Source organism: Capsicum annuum, chromosome 5 (genome assembly GCF_002878395.1).
Source record: "Capsicum annuum cultivar UCD-10X-F1 chromosome 5, UCD10Xv1.1, whole genome shotgun sequence".
Classification (NCBI taxonomy): domain Eukaryota; kingdom Viridiplantae; phylum Streptophyta; class Magnoliopsida; order Solanales; family Solanaceae; genus Capsicum; species Capsicum annuum.
The window spans coordinates 18,987,476-19,014,880 of NC_061115.1; the positions used below are offsets into that span (position 1 = coordinate 18,987,476).

Below are 27,405 nucleotides of genomic sequence, written 5' to 3' on the forward strand. Positions count from 1 at the left end.
TAATAACACCAAAATACAGTGGTAATCGAAACACAAGAGAAAACATATGACGATAGATATCAAAGCAAGAACTACACCACCAACCAAACATAAGCCATAAAATACAATAATAAAATATACAAGGATTCGTAGGAAAGCAATGCAGAACCTACACGAAAGAAGCAATAACAACACTAAAATACAATGATAATCGAAACACAATAGAAAACATATGATGATAGATATCAAAGCAAGAACTACACCGCCAACCAACCCTAAGCCATAAAATATAGCAATAAAATATACAAGGATGCGACTGATACTACGACAAACAAAGCCAACCCTAATCCTTCGAAAAACAACACAACACTTTACTCCTTACTGACCTTCTACCCTAGTATGCGACCTCTTCACCTTCATATCTAAAGTCATGTCCTCGGTAATACAAAATTAAGTCATATCCTGTCTAATCACCTTTTCTCAATATCTTTTAGGCTAATCTCTACCTCTTCGTGTATCCTTTATAATTAGCCCCTCACACCTCCTCATCGGGCCATCAGCGCACCTCCTCTTAACATGTTCAAACCATCTCAGTGTCACTTCCCTCGTCTTGTTCGTCGTTGAAGTCATTTCTACCTTTTTTCCGAATAAACTCATTCCTGATCTTATTGCTCCTATTAAGCCCACACATCTATCTCAACATTTCATCTCCACAAGATGCATCTTTTGAACATGAGAGTTCTTAACTGACCACCACTCCATTCCATACAAAAAAGACGATATGACTATCACTATCTAAAACTTACCTTTAAATTTAGACGATTCCTTTTTATCACACAAAACTCCAAAGTTAAGCCTCCACTATAAATTAGACTATATTCTAATAAATTAGCAATTCTAAATGGGTTTATTTGTACACTCCGCTCGAAAATCAAACAAACTCAAATACAAGAAAGTAGAATGTTAAAAGGCTATCTTAATTTTGACAAATTTTTAGAAATAACTAATATTTAGACAATAAATAAGGTCATAGCTAAAACTTGCTTGATTACTAAATGTAACTACAGTTCAATAGTTAAACATATAAATTAGGAATTATACATACGAATATAAATTCGCTTTAGAGATTTATACATGAGTATCTAAATTAGCTTCGTATACAAATACAAATCTTTAAAGATTTATATATAAGTCTCAAAATTTACTTCGTGTACAATACAAATATATATGAGCTTCGTCAGTTGAGATTGGTACATAAGGCCCAAAATATACAAATACAATAGAAATAACTAAAAATTAAACAAATACACAACTTATATTTTCAATATTACAAAAAATACCAACTCCCTAAACATATTACAAAAATTCCACATATACACAGAATGTTATTTATAGTCGGTGGTTATGTTATGTCTATTAATAGGGAAAGAAAGTAAAGTAATTAAAAAAATGGGAGAGAGTGTAATTACTTTTAAAAGGTTGGTATTTATGTTATTTATACTAGAAATAATCTTCAGCTATTTACTTTAAATCACAGTTGCAAATAATAATTATTTTAAAATATTAGCTACACCTGATAATTACTAGATGTTTCCACCCCCGCAATCTTTCCTTAATTAGCCCATAAAGGCTAATTCATATGGACCGAATTCATATTGGGCTAGGACCGAACTGGCCCATAAAACATAAATAATCAAAATTTAGGCCCAAATATTTACTGCAACAACATAAGCAAGTAGTATATATTTAGAAAAAAATGCTTGTATTTTGAGAATTCAATCGGAGGTCCGGCGACGTTTCCGATTTTGCCCTCGTCGACGGCAGGTTTCGTCGGACTTTACTTTTTCTAGTTTCACTATTTTTATTGATATTTTCAATGTTTATCTCAATTCTTTTGGCTGATTGTATCTCTGTTGTGCGAGAATTCGGAAATAATTAGGGTTTGTAAGCTCCCACTGATTATTTTTTAAAGTGTATTTCTATCAATTTAGGGTAATTTATATGTGTTTAATTTTTTTTTAACTATAGCCGTGATGTTTGAGCCATTTTACGCACACCTCGACTAAAATTCTCATCTCGACTATAAATATGTATGATATTTTCAGTGTTTATCTCAATTTTCTTAATATTTTTGGTTGTATTTATCTCTGTTTTGTGGAAAATTTGGAAATAATTAGGGTTTGTAGGCTCCCATGGATATTTCTTTAAGTATATTTGTTCAATTCAGGGTAATTTCCTATGTATATCATTTTTTTTAATTATAATCCTGCTGTTCGGGCCAGTTTAGGCGCACCTCGACTAAAATTCCACGGGATCTGCGCCATCTCGACTATATATATATATATATATATATATATATATATATATATGATATTTTCAATGTTTGCCTTAATTTTCTTAATATTCTTGGTTGTATTTATCTCTGTTTTGTGGGAAATGTGGAAATAATTAGGGTTTGTAAGCTCCCACGGATATTTGTTTAAGCATATTCTTTCAATTCAGGGTAATTTATTATGTATATCATTTTTTTTATTCTAACCGTGGTGTTTGGGCCAGTTTAAGCGCACCTCGACTAAAATTCCACAGGATACGCGCCACCTCGACTATATATGATATCCACAGGATACGCGCCACCTCGACTATATATGATATCTTCAATATTTATTTCAATTTTCTTAATATCTTTGGTTGTTTATATCTCTGTTTTGCGGAAAATTTGGAAATAATTAGGATTTGTATGCTCCCACAGATTTGTCAGTTTCCGCAGATTTGTTTAAGCATATTCTTACAATTCGGGGTAATTTATTATGTATATCTTTTTTGTAATTATAACCGTGGTGTTTGGGCCAGTTTACGCGCACCTCTACTAAGATTCCACGGGATACGCGCCACCTCGACTATATATATGATATTTTCAATGTTTATCTCAATTTTCTTAGTAATATTTTTGGCTGTTTATATCTCTGTTTTGCGAAAAATTTGGAAATAACTAGGTTTGTAAGCTCCCACAGATTTATAAGTTACCACCTATATTTGTTTGAGCATATTCTTTCAAATCGGGTAATTTATTATGTATATCATTTTTTTATAATAACCGTGGTGTTTGGGCCAGTTTACGTGCACCTCGGCTAAAATTCCACGTGATACGCACCACCTCGACTATATATGATATTTTCAATGTTTATCTCATTTTTCTTAATGTTTTTGGCTGTTTGTATTCCTATTGTGTGGGGGTTTGTAAGGCTCTATGGATATATTTTAAAGTTGTTCTTTCAAATTCGTGGTAATCTATACATGCATTATCATTTTTTTTCCAACTATAATTGTGGTATTCGGTCCAGTTTACGTGCACCTCAACTAAAATTCCCTGGGATACGCGCCACCTCCTACAAGCAACAAGTAGAAGCAGGTACTAGGTAACTGTGTCCACCAAGGGTAGGACAGATGGGAAGAAGCCGCGAAGGTGTTTTGTCTTCGCTGGGATTTGAACATGAGATCTTACAGTGTTCAACTAATGTCATTGACCACTAAGGCACACCCTTGGGTGCATCTATATGTGTATTATGTTATTGGATGGTGAGAAACTTTGTTTTGTTTAGTGGTGAAAGGGATAGGATTGATTTATATTTTGGGTTATAGAATTGTATGTTTGTATTAGGGATACAACAGCAAAATAATAATATGACGCGTGTAATTTCACAAGTGGGGTCTGGGGAGAAAAGTGTGGATGTAGACCTAATAAAAGCATTACAAAGAAATTTGAAAAACAAGAAACAATGGGAGTGAAGAAGTCAAGACAAAATGCTAAAGAATGCATGACAAAGCATTCTAAAAATGGAACAGTGTCTAGCACAAAATAATGCGATGATCGATGTGCTAGAAACAATAAATTGTAACAGAAATGGAATACTTCAAGTTTTAGATAATACCTAAATTGCCTTGAAAAAACAATTGCTTGGTATTGCAATAAAATGTACCTATTATAGAGGAAGAAATGACAAGGTCATTTGAGATGGTTTTGTAATATCATATGTTGACCTCCCTGATACATGGGTTGTTGGTGCGGCATTATGATGATTGAAGGTGGTAATAGGGATGAGATAAACCTAAAAAATCGTACAAAGGAATGTTGTCTCTGAAGGCCTACAACTTCTCATAATTAATGCAAATATGAATAAGGTTGTGCTATAATAAGTTAAAGCTGTATGTGGCGACCCCAAGTAGTCGAAATTAGGGCCTGGTCAATTGTTGCTTTACTTACGTCAGCTCCATGATATGCCAATATTGAAGTTTTAATTTGGTTTGAGACATCAGGCTAGGGGTAAATGTGAGATTTTGAGTACTTTTAAGATGAGAAAACATCTAAATTGCCTTATGAGACGAATTGTTTGGTATTTGGATGAAACAGGTTCAATTACAAGGAAATGAACATAGAGAAATCATACTGCTAATTTTAATTTGGAATCGAAGCGTAGTTGATTAATTGGCATATGGTTTCATCTGTTAGCATTCCCCGCTACACGAGTATAGTAGGGTAGAAACCCCACCCCCCACAGTTTTTGATTTCCTTAAATGCCCCGGCCACCTCATTAAATATTGAAATTCTTTTTTGGGCTTTTTTGTCTTTCATCATATTCCTGTTTTTCCTTCCCACCCCTCTGCATCACCCAAACTCCATTCACCGTACAATATCCGGTGAGAACAACGAACAATCTGCCATGGTTATCTCTGAAATTCCACGGGTCCTTTTTGTATCTTTTCTTTTCTTCCTTTTTCTAACATTTTCTTTTCTTTGCATATGTACAATTACTTTCTATCTGTTCTTGCCTTTTGAACGATGGATTCAAGGAACTTTAAGGTTGAATCATGCATTTCTCTTCAATGATTGAACACAAAAAGAACTTAAATCGGATTAAGTCTTTTATCTTTATGGATCCTGGATAAAATCTTTGAGTTTGTGAATCCTGGTTGGTCATTGTTCATGATATGCACTAAACCAAGAAAGCAAATAGCTAGCATATTGACAAACATTTCTAAGATCTTGCTAAGAAGTAAAAAGAACGAAGACAAAGAAATGACGCTAAAAATCTGGAAAAATGGAAGCTAGGGCATTTAGGTGAATTGAGGGAGATATGGTGAAAGACAAAAAAGCTAAAGAAAAAGGTCCAATATTGAATGAGGTGATAAGGCCATTTAAGGAAATAAAAAAAGAGGAGTGTGCGAACCTGCTACAGTCCTGTAGTAGGAGGTTAGCATACATATACATGCGTACACGTGTGTGTATATAAAGAATGAAGAGAAAGTGAAAATGAAAGGCTATGAAAGATGTACAATTATACCTCAATGGAGTGGACACGTCATGTACCTTTTGGTTTGCAACACGTCTTATGTTTTATTGAATGAAATGAAAAGCACTCAATTTATATGACTCACTTTTTAGTCGGTCCCAAAAAGAATGAGATATTTCTATATTTAGTAACAATTTAACTTTAAAATTCCCATTTTATTCTTAGTGAAATTATTTATAGCCACAAAAACATCTATGACTTATTTTAGGCTACAAGTTTTAAAAGTCTTTCTTCTTAAACTAGTTGAGAAAACCCTGTTTAGTTGACTATCACCAGGCTCCCAGCAGTTTTACACCCTGTGGAAATGATAAATTGTGTGTGAGTTTTTAAATATTTTCTTTACGCTGTAAGAATCTAGGCTTTCCCTTCATTTTGCGGTGTATAATAAATATCATCTTAATTTCCGTAATATTGCTATTGCACTTGCCGGAAGGACCCAATACTCTGTTGTTCCGGTTCTTCACAAATATCGCTGTTACTGTCGCATCCTCTAAAAGTAGTGCATTTTTGGAGGATCCAAGAGGGGTGTAGGATCATCTTTTGATATTCACAGCAATATAGCCTAATGATACTTCAGCCATTATTTCTTTTCTTTTCTCTATTTTGGTTGCATGATGAGTCTGTCCGTGTTGTCTCATTGTGGCACATTTGTCTAGTGGACTGGACAAAGCATTCTTTCATTTGGTTTTTCTTGGGATTGGAGTGGGGAGTTTGTTTGTTGGTGCCCTGCTCTTGAGGAGATTCTTTATTGTATAGTAAGTTTTGAGTTCATTTCTTTAACTCACTCCGTGATCTCCAAGTATTGCAGATATTTGAGTGACCATGGCTGAGATGGATCTTGATACGATGATCAGTAGCATACCGTCCCTGATTGAACAACTGGTGAAGGCATTAAATGATCTTGAATCTCACGAAAATTTCTCCATAGATAAGGATTTGCTCAAGGATATTGAAGGACACTTCCGGAATCTGGAGGCCTCAGTAGTGAACAAGTCTTTGGAACTGGATGTTAGAGAGAAGGCCTTTAAGCAACAAGAATCTGATGCCCATCATCTGATTGCTTCACGAGACGCAGATATCGCTGCTAGGGAACAGAACATATGGGATCACTTGCAAGAACTTAAAAATGCTGCAGTGTTTGTAATTGCTGCAGCACGGGGAGATCATCAGGTGGCATCTCCTGAACATACAAATGTAGAGGACAGCAAAGACATTGAGGTAAGCGGCTCTCTTGGTGAAACAAATGCACTTCATTCTGGCTCAGAGGTAAAATCCTCTGATAGAGCTGCTGAAAATGCTGATGGTGCTTCTGGCAAGGTCAAACCTCGACCAGAACTGACACAATTATGTGAGCAGATGGATGCAAAAGGGCTTCTGCATTATATTATGGAGAGTAAAAATAATATGTCCTCAATTTCTGAGGAACTCTCTGTTGCCCTTGATGGTGCAACTGAACCAGGCCGTTTGGTACTGGCATCACTTGAGTTCTTCTACTCTAATGATGAATCTAACTCTAACGGTGAGGAAAGCAGAAATGCTATCCATAGCTTGCGCCAAGCCTGCCTTGTTTGTATGGAAGCCATAGCCACCTTGTTGGCAAAGGCTAAACCAGGTGCTGATCACCTTCTGTACCCTGAAATTAAGCAGCAAGCCAAGGTCATCGCTGATGAGTGGAAGCCTAAGTTGGCTACTGCAGGCACTGATGCTGCCAATCAAGCTTCATTGGAAACTGAGGCATTTTTGCAGCTTCTTGCCACTTTTAGGATTGCTTCAGAGTTTGATGAGGAAGAGCTCTGCAAGCTTGTTCTTGCAGTGGCTCACAATAGGCAGGGGCCTGAGCTCTGCCGTTCTCTTGGCTTAGCACACAAAATGCCAGGTTGGTGTTCTTTTAACTAACCTGATGCAATCTGGAGACCAGATCATCTCTTTGAGATGCTCTTTTCACTGGATGATTTTGAACCTTTATAGAATACTCTGCAAGGAATTGTTCAAATGAAGCATCTAATAGCTGCTGGCACTCAAAATTATGCAACCATCTTACTTCATTAAAAAGTATATGCAACCATTTATGGTGTTTAATTCTATCATTATTATTTCTTTGCAGGTGTCATTGAAGCATTGATTCATAGTGAGAAGCAAATCGATGCTGCTCGTTTGATTCATTCTTTCGAACTGACTGAAAGATTTCCCCTCGTCCCGCTCCTGAAAGGCTATTTGAAGGACTTGCGACGAAACGCACAAGGGAAGGGAGGTAACTCGGGGAATGCAGAGGTATTGCTAGGCAAATTAAACTTTTGGTTGTGCATTTGTTAAATTTGACTGTTTGATGGCATAAATAATATCTGTCAATAGAGTTGCATGTGTGCACAGTTAACTTCCAATGATTGATGACATAGGTAGATGAAGCCATTGATTATTAGAAGTATTTATCCACCTGTGTTTTATTATATGGATGTGGTATGCGCATACTCAAGGCCATTGTATCCCTTAGAATGCAAAAGGTAATCTAACATTGAGATTGAAAAAAATTATAACCTTAAATTACCATGAACTTGGTGTATATTACCTTTCATACTCTTTGGTTAATCAATGGAAATTACATAAACTAAACACTGAAATCCGTGTCAAAAAATATTTAAATAGTATCCGCACTTCTACTATGTTGGCCAAATCATCTATACAAATTGATATTTTCTTTTACACCGAAAAGCGGCTTAATGAAAAAAAGGAAGAATTTTAAATAGTTACATTGATCTCATTTTTTTGGAATAATTTCCCGTTTCTTTAATGCCAAATTATTCAGAAAATGCATAGAGTTCTTACACAGGCTTCCTTTTTTGTTGATAATCAAATAATCTCCAATGGTCAGTGGCACATAGCTCAAAGCTGGATGGGTCTGCCCCTCTACCCTTAGGCAAACTTTCTTTTTTCGGCCCATTTTCTTCTAACACCTAACTCAGGATTGCCTCTGTCACATCCTAGGTAATAACCTTTACAGTGTTGCTAATTTGAACTCCAAAAATAAGTTCATAGTTGTGTTACAGAGTCTTCCTTTGAACTGCTTATAAACAACATTGGCTTTTAGAATATTGGCTTCTTTTCCTCTATTTATGAATCCTTATTATAGCATCCACACTGCACTATGTGAAGAAAGCCATTTTTTGGTGCCATCATGTTGCGCACTTCCCTCCCCACCCTGTCACCACCCCCTGCATCCTCCCAAAAAAAAAATCAATTTCCCTAATACGTTTTCACCATGTGTGCAGACAACGATTTGAATATGTGCTCCCTATTGAATGTATTGGGTATTGGATATTGGAAAAGCAAAGGTCTGGGTGTGGTCAATGTTGTTAGCATGACCTCCTTAGGTGGTGAAACCTGTGTACAATGATTTATAAAGAAGACCAGAATAACTCGACCATAAATTATTGGTATAATGGTCTAATTGCCTCCTAAACTTGCAGTGGATTTTAAATCCGACCTACCAACTTCCATTTTTCTCATTTAAACACCTCTACGTGATTAAATGGTTATTAATAAATGTCTCCGACCGTTGATCATGCTTATGTGGCAGGACTGCGTGCAAATCACCTTTGTAAAGGGCATGAATATTATGATTTTGATAAAAAATAATTATTACAATTACAAATATATATTTGTAATTGTAGTAATTTCTTATCAGAATTATAATATTCATGCCCTGCGTACAATAGAACCGTGTGGTCGGGCCCTTCCCCGAACCCTTTGCATAGTGGGAGCTTTAGTGCACCAGGCTGCCCCTTCTTTAATTACAAATATATATATATGACAAGGAAAAAACGAAAAGGAGAACAAAGACACCTTCTCAACTACTTCCTCAACCCACCTCTTTCGTATTCCCTTCCTGTGCCTCTTTCTTCGTTCTTCCACCCCCCTCTCCATATCCTCCATCACCAACACCTTCACCGTATCCACTGCCATATGCTCCATCCATAGCACCATCCCTTATGCAACCACCCTCTGTTTCGATTCCATCACCATAACCATATCCACTTCTATTCCCTTCGCCAAACCCATCTCCCATGTCTCTACCACTTCCACCATGATCATCTTTATTTCTTCCTCAACTACCACATCAGTCATTCTTCTGACCCGTTGCACTTCTTCGTTTTGCCTCCTCTCTTTTCTTCCAAATAAAACCCAGAACAAACTTATGACTTTTCCCCAAAACTAACAAACTAATCAAATGCAATTTCCAGCTTTTTCTTGAATTTGCGCTTGAAATCGGAGGGATTGAGATTTTGACTGAAAAGCCACCACATTCAGACCATTGGAAGGAAACCCATAATGTGTTCCTGTGAACGACCCTATTTTCCTCTCCTCAAAATCTGTCCTGTGATGCTTGGACTATCCTCTCCCAAACCAGAATTCTCTCTGCGTATATGTTCCTATCAATACAAATGTTTGAATTATTAGAGAACTTTCTCTTTTCAATTTTTATGCCTGGTAGCAAGGCCACTACACCCTCTTAACAAAGAACCAAATTAAAGTTGATAAATACAGGCTTTTTTGGGGAATAGCGGGGTTTATTATTTTACTTTTAGGTGCTTTATGGTGTCAAAGGGAGAATGAGAGCCTGAGAGATGGTGGAACAACAGTGGGGTTCTGTGGAATGGGGAGGCTCCTGATGAGGCTATGGTAAAGAGGAAGAGAGAACAAAAATAAAAATTTTGTGAACTGTTCTTTTAAGAGGGAAACTCATAATTATACACGTCAAACAATAAAAAGGCTAAACGTATGAGTATGACATGTCACTGCAGAGCACTCCCAGTTGGAAGAGCTTATTAGTTAAGTATGTTTTTAGTTTTTACCAAGTAGAGGTGTTAAAATGGGAAAAATGGAGATTGAATAAACCGGCTTTAAAATACGGTGCAAGTTTAGGGGTTAATTAAGCCATTCTGCCAAAATTATTTTAACGTTGTACCAGTAAATTGGGAGTGTCAAGAAAAGTAACTTGGGTCATCCTCAGTGTTCATTTAAATTAAAACCACCGTTTTTTTCTTTGAGGAGTGGGTTAGAGTTTTACCTTTGAACTTTAGCTGAAGCCGTATTTATTCCTAGTCCTTGCTTAATTTGGAGTTAAACATAGGATGTAATGTGAATTCTTTTTCAGTAAGAAATGCAAGCGACAGTTTAAGCTCTTTTTAGATTTTTGGTTTAAAGTTTTCATGAAGTAGCAAGCTTGGTCAATGAAGATAAGTAGAAGAGTATATAAGCCAGCTTGCCTTAGCATTTGAAAGTGAAATAACATAGATTTGCCGTTTGCGTATTTAATTTTTATCAGGGAATGGATTGGATTATCTAGAGTTGTAAAAACTAGAAAATTACATGGAAGCCACAAAGGCGAAACTGAAGCATAGTCATCATGGCTGATACAATAGTGACCAGCTTGAATAAACTAAGTCGCCGTTTGGCCATAAAAAGTTGGAGTTGGGGTTGGGGTTGGGGTTGGCCATGTCTTTTTGAGATTTTTTTTTAGATTTTTGAAAAATCTTTTTTAAATATGATTTTATGCCCTCAACTTTTAAAAATTATCAAAATCACTCAAATACTAATTTATGTACTAACATACAACCAAATGTTGAGAAAATAATTTATATGTCTTCAATTGATAACTAATTATTATAATTGTTATTCTTCTAAAATCTGAATAAAAATATCACAAGCACGAGCTAAATAAGTTTACAACAACAACAAACCCAGTATATTCCTACCTAGTGGGGTCTAGGGAGGGTAGAATGTACACAGTCCATACCACTATCTCTAAAGAAGTAGAGAGGCTGTTTCCGATAGACCCCCGGCTCAAGATACAAGACAATATACAAAAACATCCAAAGCATGAGACATGATAAAACTAACATAGATACAACATTCACAAAATAATGTACATTACCAAACAAAAACACCAAAACCCTCCTAACTACGGACTATGATTCATCCACCCACCTTATCCCTCTAACCTAGTGTTTTTCCTCCAGACCTTCCTATCCAGGGTCATGTTCTCAGTGAGCTGTAACTGCTTCATGTCACGTCTAATCACTTCTCTCCAGTATTCTTCGGTCTATCCCTACCCCGCTTGAAACCATCTAACACTAGTCTCACACCTACGAACTGGGGCGTTCGTGCCCCTCCTCATCACATGACCAAACCATCTCAACCTAACTTCCCGCATTTTTTCCTCCACCGATACCACGTCCACCTTCTCCCGAATAATCTCATTCCTAACCCTGTCAGCCCTTGTAAGACCACACATCCAACGCAACATCCTCATTTCTGCCACCTTCAACTTTTGAATATGGGAATTCTTAACTGGCCAACACTCCGCTCCATACAACATAGCCAGCCGGACTGCAACTCTATAGAATTTGCCTTTAAGCTTGGGAGGCACCTTCTTATCGCATAAAATCCCCGAAGCGAGCCTCCATTTAATCCAACCTGCCCCAATACGGTGCGAGACATCCTCATCTATCTCTCCATTCCCCTGAATCATAGACCCAAGATACTTAAAACTATCCCTTCTGCAAGCTGCCTGAGAATCCAACTTCACCACCACCTTCTCATTTTGCCTCGAGTCACTAAACTTGCACTACAAATACTCTGTCTTGGTCCTACTCAATCTGAAACCTTTAGACTCCAGGGTTTGTTTCCAAACCTCCAGCTTATCATTAACACCTTGCCGCGACTCATTAATCAAAACTACATCATCCGCAAAAAGCATACACCAAGGCACCTCGCCTTGTATACTCCGCGTCAACACATCTATCACCACAGCAAATAAAAACGGACTAAGAGTTGATCCCTGATGCAACCTTGTCAAGACCGGAAAATGCTCAGAATCTTCTCCCACCGTCCTTACTCGAGTCTTCGCCCCCTCATATATATCCTTAATCGCTCTGATGTACGCCACCGGAACCCCCTTCACCTCCAAGCATCTCCAAAGAACATCTCTAGGGACTTTGTCATATGCCTTTTCCAAGTCAAACACCATGTCCAGATCCCTCTTCCTCTCTCTATACTACTCTATCAGTCTCCGCACTAGGTTAGGTGAATTGCCTCAGTCGTTGAACGACCAGGCATAAATCCAAATTGATTCTCCGAAATAGACACAATCTTTCTCAACCTCCGCTCCACCACCCTCTCCCTAATCTTCATCGTGTGACTCAACAACTTAATACCCCGGTAGTTGTTGCAACTCTGAATGTCACCCGTGTTCTTATATAATGGAATCATCGTGCTCTAGCTCCACGCCTTAGGCATCTTCGCGGACTTGAAAATGTTGTTAAATAGGTTGGTCAACCTAAATAGGTTGGTCAACCACCTCAATCCAGCCTCGCTAGAAAACTTCCAAAAATCCACCGGAATATCGTCGGGCCCCGTCGCCCTGCCCCTTCGCATCTTGCGAACAACCTCACTGACCTCCTCTACTTCAAAACGCCGACAATAGCCGAAATTGCGACACTCCCCGTGTGCTCCAACTCCCCTAACACAACACCTCTGTCCCCCTCGTCATTCAAAAGCTTATGAAAATACGACAGTCATCTTTTCTTAATGAGAGCGTACTCCACCAATACTCTGTCATCTTCCCCCTTAATGTACTTCACTTGATCCAGATCTCGACCCTTCCGCTCCCTAGCCTTGGCAAGCCTAAACAACCTCTTTTCCCCGCCTTTCTCCTCTAACCCCTTATACAAACTCTCAAAAGCTACTGTCTTAGCAGCTGTAACTGCTAACTTAGCCTCCTTTTTAGCTAACTTATACTCCTCCCTGCTTACCCGTTTCTCCTCTTCATCCTTACTCTCCACCAACTTAACATAAGCCGCCTTTTTCGTCTGCACCTTCTTCTTAACATCTTCATTCCACCACCAATTCCCCCGATACCAGCCAAACCAGCCCCTCGAGACACCCAACACCTCTCTAGCCGACTCTTGGATGCATCCCTCTGCCCTATCCCACATACTATCCGCATCCCCCCTATTCTACCAAACCCCCATCCCGTCCAACTTTGCCCCTGTCTCCAAGGCACTAGCTGGAGTTAGGCTGCCCCACCTAACTCTAGGACGACCCACCCTACCCCGTCTCTTCTTGCCCTTCTTGATAACCAAGTCCATCACTAGAAGTCTATGCTGGGTCGCAAGATTCTCACTCGGAATTACCTTACAATCCTTACACATTGCTCTATCCCCTTTCCTAAGTAGCAAAAAGTCAATTTGAGTCTTGGCTAGCCTACTATGGAAAGTAACCAGATGCTCCTCCTTCTTCGGAAAGCTAGAATTCACTACCACTAACCCAAAGGCCCTCGCAAACTCTAAAAGAGACACTCCCTCAACATTCCTATCCCCGAACCCGAAACCTCCATGCACATCATCATAACCCATCGGCAGAGACCCGATGTGCCCATTAAAATCCCCTTCTATGAAAATCATCTTTGAACTAGGCACGCCTCTTACCACCTCATCCAAAATCTCCCAAAATCTCTTCTTCTCCTTGTCCTGACCCGCCTGTGGCGCATACGCACTACAGATGTTCACAGAAGACCCCTCAATGATTAACTTGATAGTCATCACCCTATCACTAACCCTTTTAACCTCCACTACCTGCCCCCTAAGCTCCTCGTCCATTAAGATACCTACTCCATTCCTACGCCTCTCACTACCAAAGTACCACAACTTGTACCCATCTACATCCCTAGCCTTAGAACCTACCCACTTGGTCTCCTGGACACATGCAATATTTTGATCATTCTCTTCCTAAGAATCTTTACCAGTTCTATCGACTTACCCTGGAGGGTCCCTATGTTCCACGACCCTACCCTCAACCTATCATCTCTCTTATCCTCTCCCTGAATACCTCGCACTCCGCATCTCCAACCTAACCCACCCCCCGACCCCGACCCCCCCCCCCGGACATGACCCTACTCCTCCATTAGCCACCCAAGCCACCACTCACGAAAAACACAGAGAAGGCTAAAAATAGCAATAACTATAAAAGGCAAACGCAAAGCACACAATGCAACACAATTTCAAGAACAGATGCTAGAAATAACCAATGAAGATAACCAGACAACTCATAAATAACCAGGCAGCCCGTAACAAAATAACCCACACAAAATATAAACAGTAAAGATAACAGAAAAAGGCGCGATACAAGAAAGTGCGTTAAAATAAAGTTTTGAGGTTAGAAGTCACCGGGGTACGTAGATCAAGTATTCAGCTACTGCTTGCTGCGCTAAAATCCGAAAAATTGGGGTAGAAATTGGTTGCCGTAATAACGTCGCCAGAATGTCGCCGGGTCAGATCTAGGTTGAGTGTCAAATCTGGTCTCTTTTTTTTTTTTTTAATTCTCTCCAATTCTATCCCGTCGCCGGAGTGGAAACGGAGATTCACAGAGTATTGGGTAGTAAATATAGATATTCTGGATTTGAGGGCGATTGAATGTTTCTTTGACGAGAACAAGAGAGTAGAAAATTTAGGGTTAGCGGCGGCAAAGGTCGACATAGTTGGAATTCGACTAGCTAAATAAGTTTATCTAACCATAATCGATTGAATAGAGAAAATATATTTTGATTAATATGATTGATGGATATAAATATATTTTATATATTCTTAAATTTGTTAATGAAAATTCTTAATTACTTTCACTTGAATTAATTATTTTATTGAATTTGGTCTTCTTAGAAAAATTTACGAATGAATTATTTCTGAGTAGATTAGTGCTAATTTTTTTAATTTTTTTTTTTGATGATATTGATTTTCCTTGAATATTTTTTTTTGGGTAAAAAGAACAAACTTTTGTTAAGCTAATTACCACACTCGTCTCTGTTCAAAATCCATAAAACCAAAATAAGGTAATCGTCAATATGGATCGTTACGCTATGTTTGATATGCGACTTTATTGACCACTTTTTAATAATTTATTAAAATCATCATAGCCATTATATGACATATACAAAAATTAGAATGGCAAGAAAAAATATTAAATTTCTCATTTTTAAGTAACATAATGTACTAGGCCTTATATTTCTATAATATAGTTCATTTAAATCAAAAGTTGATATATTTCCGCCATAGATTGTCATTTATTATTTTTTACTTCACGTTAGTAAATTTTGGTTAAAACAAGAAAAAGAAATTAGAATATCTGTGATAATTAAAAATGATGTACCATAGAAAACAAATAATAATTTTTTTCTTGGTGGTTGGTTGTAGTTATAAGAGGGATGTGTATAAAAATTTAAAGATTGGGGTTACATGTAATAATAATGGAAGTTGGAAATGGAAGTGGAAAATTGTAAAAACAACAAAAAGTTGTTTTCACTTTTTGGAATCCAACTCCGGAATAATTTTCTGAATTTTCATGGCCAAACACCACAATTTCCGGAAAAGTAAAAAAAGTGAAAAATTTCCGGAAAAAAGGGAAAAAATTTTATGGCCGAACGGGCCCCAAGTCCCCACCCCAAAGGTTAGCTCAATTGGCCAAGGCGGAGAGACGTGTGTCTGAGGTAACAAGTTCAAGCGGTGAGCCAAGCAAACTAAGTCTGTATATTTTTGATGACCGAGAAAACTGTTGGAGCCCAACCCTTTGGGCCAACCGAAGCCATTGAAAGTTGAAACTCGAGATGATGGGCCCATCCGTCAGCTCCCAACAGTTTTCTGGGTCATCAAAGAAAGATTCTTGAATGTACTGATATGAATTTGCTTCTTTCCGAGGTTCAACTTGTAACTTATTTAGTGCATCAGAAGCAAAAGTATAGGCCAAAGGAGAGGGTGGCATTTTTTCTCTCTTATTTAACCAGCTCTCTTACAGAATATTGTGCAAATGTGCAGGAACTTACAGCTATAAAGGCAATAGTACGGTGTATTCGAAATTACAAGCTTGAAGCAGAATATCCACTTGATCCACTACTGAGAAGGGTGTCTCAGCTAGAGAAAGCCATTTCTAGTGACAGAGACAGGCCTAATGATAAGAAAAGACATTCAGGATCAGGTAGACACCAGCAATTCAAGCGACCACGAGTAACTGGAGCACCACATGGACCTATCAGACATCCTAATGTTCTTAGCATACAGCCCCCATCTGTTCTGATTGAGAGAGCGGCTGCTATTAATCCAAGCAGACAGGTCCCCAGCGTTCTTGTTGAGAGAGCCCCTTACGCAGGATTGCCTGATAAGTACGGTTATCTCAGTACATCTTATGATTATCCACCTCCAGGTCAAGCCACTTATCCCCAGCAAACTTATGAGCAGAGATCATACTATTATCCCACTGATGAGGGAACTGCTGCAGATTCTTATACAGCTGCTCCCCTGCCATCCAGTTATGCCAGTTATGCCGGCAGCGGGTTGCCTACAGCAGATGAGAGAATCAATGCAAGTTCTTACGCAGCTACTCTGCCATCTAGCTATGGCAATTATGCAGGTAGCGGAACGTCAACAGCACATCAACCCTACATGTAGACGCAATGGTAGTAATTGTTTGTAGTAACAGTTTTTTCTTGAATAGACATAGTAGATGACTGTCTGGATAATGTGCCATCCACAATAATACTTTTGGCCTATCTTTCACCAGTTTTTCATTGTCTATGATGTTTAACTGTTTATCCTAGCTAGAAGTTCATTATGCAGGGAGTAAAACCTGAACATAAGTTTCTGCATAACATGAGCTCATCAACAAAAGTGAAGTGGTGTTACCATTGACTTGGATTAACAATTTGATGATTTAGCTGCCTGCCAGTGGAGGCCACCAATGACCCTTTCCCCGTCCTCACTCGTTTAAGTTTTATAAATCGTCAGCGCAAAAAGTACTACCAGGTTACTCGAGGTATGTACAGGTCAGCTTTTTTACAATGTGAAATTTGTAATTTCGAAAAATTAGACAGATTACGTGCTATAATAGGTATAGATAGTGTAACGTTGTAAAGCTCTTAGAAGAACAGAAAGTTGAACGATAATTTGTTTGAAAGGTATTACATTCATGGTGCAATTGGTTAGGTGTGTGCAAGCGAGCCTAGAAAAAAAAAAAAAAAGATACTTTCTCTCTTTTGCATATTTGCTCCCTTTTTTTCTCTCATTAAACAATTCTTTACTCTCTCTTTCCCATATTTTCTCCTTTTTTTTCTCCCATTAAACAATTATTTACTCTCTCTTTCCCATGTTTGCTCCATTTTTTCTTCCATTAAACAATCGAGTGTTCCTCCATTATTGAATATCTTTTTTCATGCTCAAATTCAATCAATCGTATACTTAGAGATTATCAATTTATAAGTTATCAAACATTTATTGAATTTACTGATTTTCTTTACTAATTTTTAGTTGTTTTTTTTAACTTTACCAAATCGCAATCTGGTTCGATTTTTGATTGCATATTTGTTTTTTATAAAATTAATGACTTTTGCAAATCCATTTTAGTGTGATAGTTCAATAATATCATTTTTTTTTCATTTATTAAAAGTCAGATCTTTGTATTTTTTATTTTAAAGTTGTTAGTTCTTATTTGGATTCTTGTTTGGTTGCATGTTGATTTTTATAAAATTATCTTATTTTGCAATCCCATTTTAGTTTGTTAGTTGAATTTTTTCATTTTTTTTTTCATATAATACAAGTCAGGTCTTTGAATTTTCTTGTTTATAGTTGTGATTGCTTAATCAATATAGTATAAATTTGGTAATAGATTCTCGTTCTAACTTTAGTTTAGGACTTAGTCAATTAGATGCTCAAGAACAAAATAGTTTTGTTGGTTTTGTTCCTGGCATATTTGATATTATATATTTATATTATTTGATTATACATTACTTTTTTTATTAGACTACTGTTTAATATTAGTCTTCTTTTTTATATTCCATTATATTATACAATAAGAAGATGTACATAAAAGAGACAGTTATTATAATAAGTGAAATTATACGTTATGAATGTTTGAATATTGTATAAGGTGACATTATACATTCTTACTTTGGCCAAAGTTTTGCACTTTTTAATATTGTATAAGGTGACATTATACATTCTTACTTCAGCCAAAGTTTTGCACTTAATAGTGTGATATTATACATTATGGAATATTACATTATAATGTATAAGTTATAATATATCAGTCATTATACATTACTTGTTTTGAAAGGTGACATTATACATCCTAACAAGCTTATAGGTCATACATATTTAAGGTGAAATTGTGTATTATGACATTATACATTACTGTAATTTATTTTTTAAATGCATAAGTTACCCTAATACATGTCTAACTGTTGTTTAATTAGGGTTTGATTTATTTTTTTAAATGTATAAGTTATCACCACATATGTGTAACTGTAATTAGGGTCTGATTTTATTTTTTCAGGGCATAAAATACCGAATGAACCGTTTAAGTCAATTTGATTTTTTTTACATGTATAACGATGTTATAATTATTAAACGGACTGTTACTTCATCGTTTTTTCTTTAAATCGGGGACTGTGGCGTCTTTGTGTCTGCCTATGCAGAAATATTAAGTGAAGGGCAACAAGTCCATTCATGTGGGTTTGATGCTGGAACTCAATGTGCATACTATGCTTCATTATTATGACGTTAAGGAGTGACAAAGGCAAAAGAAGGGTACACGAGTGATAATGAGGATCCTCCTCGGCCGAGGAATAGTTATCTACAAACAATTGATGAAAGTGCACTTGTTACTTTAGAGTAGAATTTTTTTTATAATAATCGGCATTGAAACAACTAATTTTTTTATGTTAAACTGTTACAATGTTACTTTTTGGATGTTAATTCACATTTTATGGATGTATTTATTCTTATTATACATGCATATCTTTTGAAGAAATGTTTTGCAATCACTTACACTATATTGTAATGTTACTAATATAGTTTGGTAGTTATTGAGTTCGCCTTACATTTTATTATATATAACGTATAAAACTAAATAACAAAATAATGTGTTATTGTATATCAACATATTGAATTTTAGCAGTAGGTAAATTATGTTATAAGTTAATAATACATTGAACAAGTGTCTCATACGTTAAAACTTATGCATTACAAAACATCATACATGTTGCTAAACGTTCATGACTTAATAGAAAATAAAGAAAATATTTAATGTCATACATATTTATAAACTATAACACTATATCATACATTATTAACATACTTTTAATGTATTTTTAACATTAAATATTTTGTGAATGTATCATACATTTACACGAAAATATAATCTATAACCATACACATAAAACAAAATGGAAAAGACAACTTAAATTTTCACGAATTATGTTACATAAGTCTGTCATTTCTTATGTTGATACGTGTGGTCAGTTAAAAGCCATTGTTGTCAGTAAAATATCATGCATGTTAATAAAGTATAATAGTATATCATACATTACTTATATATGAAAGTTTAATGTGTAATTGTGTAATACACATTACGTTTCAACAATTATTTACCATCCGTAAACAACCTTCATCTCTTCGATTATATCCGTTGATGTGTGTATTCTCTTGTGATTAATTAATTTTGGTGCTGTAAATTCACTCATAAAATATGTTGTCGCAACCAAATTATTCAGCAACTCTATCGCTAAGACTGCAAGTATGCCCCGGATCAAATCTTTTTATCAAAAATATTTCCAAATGATTCATACAAGATGCCTTCAACACCCACTTACAGTCTATGTTACGACAGTGCAGTACATATCTGCATCAAATTTTTACAACGCTTCATTATATTATAAAAGTTCTACAAATCATAATTTCAGTAAAAATGAAAATTTGGGCCTAACACAGTTTCATTATACATTCGCTCGAATGTATAATCATATGTTATACATTCGAAATTTTATGATTAAATTCCCCAGAACCCAACTTCAAAACATGAACTTTTTCAAAACGTCTGATAGCATATTACCATACATTAAACCATCAACAAATAAAGACAACACTTATATATCATACTTTTGTTTCAACGATCGTTAACGCAACCGAATCATATTCACTATCTTCGATACAAAGTACAACCCCTGTTTCTCTTTCAAACTCGATTTAATCACTTCAATTTTTTACGTACTTCATCGAGATCCAATTCCATGACGATCGTAGCAATCAATTTCAGAAACTTAGTACTTTCAGAAACAATAATGGCATCACTTTTGTATGATTTATAACTGATTTCCGACTCCCAGACACCGGAATGACGCAACAATATGGAGATGTTCATCTTTTTTTTTTCCAGAAATTAAGAAAGAAGTCGATTTTTTTCCCTCAAGAACGTATATCAATATTGATGAAAATTAATAATAATGTTTAAGAGTTTTTTTTAAATTTAAATTTCAGTTACTATATTAACTCATACCCTACTTAATTATAGCTATTTAATGGAATAATTTAAGAATATAGGTATTTAATGGAGTAATTTAAGGATTTGAAAGATATTTTCTGATAGCTTTTTTCCTTAATTATAGGCAAAACAGTTTTGTGATATATCTCACCAATGTATAACAAACCCGCGAATGTATAAGTATATTTTATAAAATAGAGAGAGAACCTAAAGGGATTTTCTTTAAATACTTTCATATTACACGGATTTCTATGGTTTACACTTCTTATTTTAAAAAGAAATTGAACGATGCTGCCGCCACCTAATTCTGTGTTATGTGTGTTTTTGATGTACATGAAATATGATTTGTTTCTTGCAATGCCTTTCTGAAAAGCCTGTTAGAAGCAATTGAAAAATTATCAGACTTTTTGTACTCTATAAAATTGAAAACTACAGACAATGTTGCTCTCAGTAAAAAATTCCAAACATCCAAAGCTTGGATATTTTACCCTTTTAATTAGTGGAAAATCAAACTCTTGCAAATTTTGTCTAAATATGGCCTTGCAACAAAATGAGAAGTGCCTCACGTTGACATTGTGGTCCAGGATAATAAAGAATATGATTCAGAAATAAATGTAAGAAGAATTAGGCAATATAGTGGGATGGATTAGATTTTCCAACCTTTGGTTCTAATCTTTAGGGATGTAACAATATTGGTAGGGGCTCTTTGTTTTTATTTAATGTGTATTATACTATGCGAATCCGTGGAAGTGCATAGATATCGATTTTGGGACTATCATTTATGTCACACCAATAACGCATAAAATTTTCAAATCTCTCACTTCGAAACAATTTCAAATATGTTGTAGTTAAAATTTCATATCGCTGAAATTCAGATATTTTTGTTGGAATATCAATCATATGAAACTTAGACATTGTTTAAATTTTGTCAAGCTTTCAGATACTCCATGCATGAAGTTTATCTTGAAGTGGGTAGATATACAACAGTTCAAAAAAATCGTTATAGATTAAGTAGTGGACCTCCAAAATAAGGTAACTCGTATATTTTTTACGATTGACCAGGGGTGGAGCTACTTTTGGGATAAGGGGTTCATCCGAATCTCCTTTGATAAAATATTATATTATATATAAATGATTAAAATTATCTTTTATATATATATATAATAGATATCAAACTTCCTTAAATTAGTTCGTATGTTCACTTGAGAGTTACTTCATATTAATTGAGGTACAAAGTGAACACCAAATAACAGGAAAAAAAATACAGCAGTTTAGGATGGGGGGTCCTCTCACCTCTGAGGAAGCAGTCATCAATATGTTTGAAGACCCATTGGTCAAAAGAAAGCTACTTTGGGCATTTCAATGATATGAGACTATCACTTTCACATCCATCTGTTTGGATCAGTTTGAATAATATGGTGATTGATAGTACATCACAATATTATTATAACTCTGATTTTGTGTGTTCAAAGTGTTTTCCCAATCGTGGCTATCAAGGAGTAGACATTCCCTTGTTAATAAATAACATAAATATCGATCTTTTAAAAGTAATTACTCTCTTTCACTTTTTTAATTACTTTACTCTCTCTATTAATATACATAACATAGCCGACATATACATAGCATTCTGTGTATATGTGAAATTTTTGTGTTTAGGGAGTTGGAATTTTTTGTAATATTGAAAACATAAGTTGTGTATTTGTGTAATTTTTAGATGAAATAAACTCCAAAACAAAATAAAATATTTAACTTGAAAAAATGTATATGTTAGAAATCTTTTTATTATATGTTATCAAGCAAGAAAGAATAAAGAACAAGAGTAGAGAGAGAAGAGAAAGTAATTCTTATTTCTTCTCTTGAGGGATGAGAGATCATCAGATTGTAAATACAATGAACAAAATCTCTCTATTTATTGGAGAAATTTACTCCTAGTCTGAGTAAAAGACGGATGCTTCAAATCTTAATAGATATCAAAGTAGATATTGATAGATCTTGATAGACATTCACTATAATGTAAATACATTTATAACACTCCCCCTTGAATGTCTAATTGGTAGATAATGTGCCTCGTTAAAACCTTACTAGAAAAAACCCAGTAGAAAAAAAATCTAGTGAAGAAAAAAGAGTATACATCTCTAATAATACACATTTCGGCTACCTTATTAAAAACCTTACAAGAAAAACTCAGTGGGACAAAACCTCGTAAGAAAAAAAAATACAGCGCGTATTAACTCCCCCTAATGAGAACATCCTTGAACCTTTGTATCCCGATCTTGTGCACCATCTTCTTAAAAGTTGTAATTGGAGAAGACTTGGTGAATAAATCAGTCACATTGTCAATTGAATGAATCTGTTGCACGTTAATATCATCATTCTTTTGTAGCTCATGTATGTAGAAAAGTTTTGGCAAAATGTGCTTCGCTCTATCTCCATTTATGAATCCTCCCTTAAGATGTACTATGTATGTTGAATTATCTCGGTATAAAATTGTGGATAGATTATCATATTTCCCACCACATTTTTCTCGAATGAGATGGACCTCAACCATACACATTCTCGGCTTGCTTCATGAATAGCTATTATCTCAGCATGATTCGATGAAGTGACTACGATAGACTGCTTTGTATATCTCCAAGATATGGCAGTATCCCCATATGTGAACACATTGTATGTTTGAGACCGAGATTTATGCGGGTTAGATGAGTACCCAACATCAGCATGACCAGTAAGATCAGGATTGCAGTATTTAAAATAAAATAAACTCATGTATTTTATCCCATTTTGATGTCTCATAGTAGGATCAGAAATATATCTTGCTAACAAATTGACTGAAAAGGCTATAGGCCTTGTAGTATTTGCAAGGTACATGAGTGCATCAATTGCACAAAGATATGATACTTCATAACCAATCCAATTCGATATATTTTGAATTTCAGCAAATAATCTATTGCTTTGAAAACTCTCTAACAGTACCAATGATGTTCAAGCAATAAGCTTATACAATATAAGGAATATAAATAAGTTTCCCAGAAACTTTTATATGCTTCAAGCAATTTGAATCCTTAAAAAATTTTCACATAAGTTTTGTCAAGTGAAAATATTCAACATTTCATGAATGACATCTTCAAATATCTGGATTGCAAATCAAATAAGTTTTATACTTATCAAGATGCATCCTTTCATGTCACTTGATAAATGTTTCTACGTCAGCATGCTTAAATTAACGTAGAAGTAAGATCCTCGTAATCTTTCACAATATTGCGTCAATATTGTGTCAAAGATATTGATGGTATATCATTTAGTATCGGTTCACAATGCGATATAACATTTTGAAATCTCACCATTTCATTATTTTCAGGTACATGAACCTCTCATAAGGTTTTATAAAGTGATATGTCGTAGGCTTTTCAAGAGCACATTGCCTTCTTATTATGATTATTTGCTTCTTATTTTTCAAGGATTATTTCATTTGGAACCGATCAGTCTACCACGCTTCACGCATGCATATACTTTGTCCTTTAGGAACACAAAATAAGAGCACTTGCGCTTAATATGAGATGTTTTCAGCATTTGACTTAAATTATCTTTTGGATGAGGATATGGTGATAATTCCTAACATATTTCATAGCACTTATAATCTCCCCCTTATGTTAGGAAAACTAACATACATCCTCTATTTCTTTGAGGAATCCATCTTTGTGCATCATGGTATATTCATTAATCGTATACCGCACATCAAAATTATTAGATGGAATAATTAGTTCCCGACCTTGAACCAATTGAGAGAGAAGAAATAATCATAATTTATTGGTCTAATGCATACAAATGTTATTGCAATATATCATATTTTAGATCAATACATGAAGTTTTGTTCTCATTAATAATGATTTAGTTATTTATCGAAGGCATTCAATGTCCAACCATCATCATTAAGATAACTTTCTTGATTGCACAATCTGAAAATTATGCTCAATTTATATTGAACAAGTGACTTTATGAATGTCAAACGTAGGATGATCATGAATGTACATGTGATCATCTCATTGATGCATCTTTTCAACATATCAGATGATAAGTGAACGGACCCTTATTCACCTTTTATAATTATTAGATTTGAATGGATTCAATCTCAATATTAGTTGGTCCAACCAACTTGTCATGAGAACAAACGACGTAAACAATTCTTGAAAAATCTTCTAGTTCTTCAATACATGTACATCTTTGAGATGTCACAATCGTTCATATCAATTTATGAACTTTTATTCTAGTAAACTCCAAGTTTACCATGACATGTACTTTTTCTTTAGTAAATTTCAGATTTACTATTACATGAATAAATTTCAGATTTACTACTTTAGAAGTAGATTTCAAAATTATTCAACCTCTTTTGGAGGTGAGTTGTGATACAAACACAATCAAGTGCACGTTTGCATTAATAAGTTTCTCATTCCCCAGGAATGGAATATAATCGTGTCTTAAACCTATCAAATTATGATAGGTTATAACCTCTTTCAAGATTTTGCTACTTCAGAAGCAAATCGAGGCATACATATAATGTAGAGAATTTTTCTCTAGCATATCTTATAACCATATAAGCGTGTGAAAATATCATCACTTTTGATGATCATTATCATATTGTCCCTCCACGCGTATATTCGTGCATTCAACACTTGCCTTCTTTCGGACATATTATGCACTGCTACCACATACACCTTAAGAATGAAGTAAGTTGTCATATTTCAGACTTATCATATATTGCTACCACATTCACTTCATGAAATGGAGCATATTCAATGGGTTGAATTTCAAACTTTTCATCAAACACCCATTATTTTGCCTTAACCATCACAATATCATCAATATGGTGTATTGAGATTCAAACTCAATATTTGATCCACATAAAGGCGTCTTAGGCATAAATCGATGTGACTTGAACCCAACATATTATCATCTTTTTTGATAATATTGTTCTTGAGGAATAAATTTAAAATATAAATGGTTCCAAACCAATTATTTTTCCTCAAATCCAACAATAATTATATCATTAATAGAAAAATACAAATATCATAAGGAATTACTAACCTTGACCTTTAGATTTATAATCTCACCTTATTTGGCAGAGCCTCGTGCTGATAACGTGTTATAAAGCAAGAAAGAATAAAGAACAAGAGTAGAGAGAGAAGAGAGAGTAGTTCTTATTTCTTCTCTTGAGAGATGAGAGATCATCAGATTATAAATACAATGAACAAAACTTCTCTATTTATAGGAGAAATTTACTCCTAGTCTGGGTAAAAGACGGATGCATCAAATCCTAATAGATATCAAAGTAGATCTTGATAGACATTCACTATAATGTAAATACATTTATAACAGTATACATATTAATCAGGCCATTCATTGTTTACATAATGATTATTAGAGGTCCAAGGTATTCTGTAATTTAGGGCCCATTTAGCCATGAAAATTATTTTCTTTTTTTCGAAAAAAAATTTCGGAGTTGGAAATTATGGTGTTTGGCCATGAAAATTCAAAAAAAAATTCTGAAAAGGGAAAACAGGTTTTTGTTGTTTTCACAATTTTTCAACTCCAATTTCAACTTTTATTATTATTACATATAACCCCAATCTTTTAAATTTTTACATAAAACTCTCCTTATAACATTACTTTTTTAATATTACGTATATAGCAATTTTAAAGAATAAGATAATTATAATTTCAAACTTAATGCTATCCTAATTAATATATATCTCTTTTTCTCTCTCATCATTATTTTTATCCCTTATTTAAGACATTATTTTACTGCTAATTTATATTTATACTCATAAATATATAAAGTATTATATTTATAATAAAAATATACAAAGTATATTATATATAAAGTTTATACTATGTATATACCATATACGCACATGTATAAATATACAAAGTATTGAGAAACATACTAAGCATATTTATAATATAAATATACGAAATATGTTATATATGAAGTTTATACCATGTATATACCATATACACACATCTATAAAAATATAAAGTATAAAGAAACATACTAAGCATATTTATATATTTATGGTATATGATATAATATACCATAAATATGCAAAGCATGTTTTACATAGAAATAATTTATTCACACACAATAAAATCTTTCATGTATAAGAAAATTAAAGAAATAAATTAGCGGCACCCTAAAATTTAATAACAACTCATCATTTCCTATTTTTTAGGAACAAAGAATGAAAGAAATAAATTAAATAAATTCCTAAAAAAATAAATTTGTTTGAAGAATAATATTTGTTACCTAAAAAACAAGAAGCAGTGATCTGTTAATATAACATCCATATTTAAAATTTTCAAATATGAGAAACGGCTATTAATGTAAATATTATATATGTCATAATTGAAATTCATTAAATATGGCCATGTATATGTAATTATTTTTATAAAATTGACTTATTGTGTTCTTTTTCCATTAGTAGGTAAATTTTAGTTGGGTGATTTTGATAGTTTGTAAAAGTTAGGGCATAAAATCATATTTAAATTTTTTTTTTCCAAAGTAAAAAAAAAATTCAAAAAAGACATGGTCAAACACAACTCCAACTTCGAAAAATTTTAATTTTTATGGCCAAACAGCAACTTAATTTGGGTGAGCGAAAGTTGGCCTAAACACCACAGTTATAACAAAAAAAGTAGTTTATAAGTGGAATAATAACATAAACAC

The 27,405-nt window shown here is 34.7% G+C and overlaps 1 protein-coding gene across 3 annotated transcripts; it reads left to right on the plus strand.

Annotated features, from left to right (window-relative positions):
• The first annotated feature begins 1,687 nt into the window (after nucleotides 1-1,687).
• On the plus strand, nucleotides 1,688-17,090 carry LOC107870398 (FRIGIDA-like protein 3). Of its 3 annotated transcripts, none has more exons than XM_016716917.2 (4): nucleotides 1,688-1,803; nucleotides 6,136-7,203; nucleotides 7,432-7,598; nucleotides 16,190-17,090. In XM_016716917.2, the coding sequence occupies exons 2-4, from the start codon at nucleotides 6,150-6,152 to the stop codon at nucleotides 16,817-16,819; spliced, it is 1,851 nt and encodes a 616-aa protein (XP_016572403.1). In that variant the 5' UTR covers nucleotides 1,688-1,803; nucleotides 6,136-6,149; the 3' UTR covers nucleotides 16,820-17,090. The 3 variants fall into 3 exon arrangements, with proteins under 3 accessions (XP_016572403.1, XP_016572404.1, XP_016572405.1); XM_016716918.2 differs by having other exon boundaries at nucleotides 1,735-1,799; XM_016716919.2 differs by having other exon boundaries at nucleotides 1,762-1,919.
• Nucleotides 17,091-27,405: the final 10,315 nt, after the last annotated feature.

Coding starts and splice junctions, on each gene's coding strand:
- LOC107870398 (XM_016716917.2), top strand. CDS start 6,150: ATGGCTGAGATGGATCTTGATACGATGATCAGTAGCATACCGTCCCTG. Junction 7,204..7,431: donor CTTAGCACACAAAATGCCAG/GTTGGTGTTCTT, acceptor ATTTCTTTGCAG/GTGTCATTGAAGCATTGATT. Junction 7,599..16,189: donor GTAACTCGGGGAATGCAGAG/GTATTGCTAGGC, acceptor GCAAATGTGCAG/GAACTTACAGCTATAAAGGC.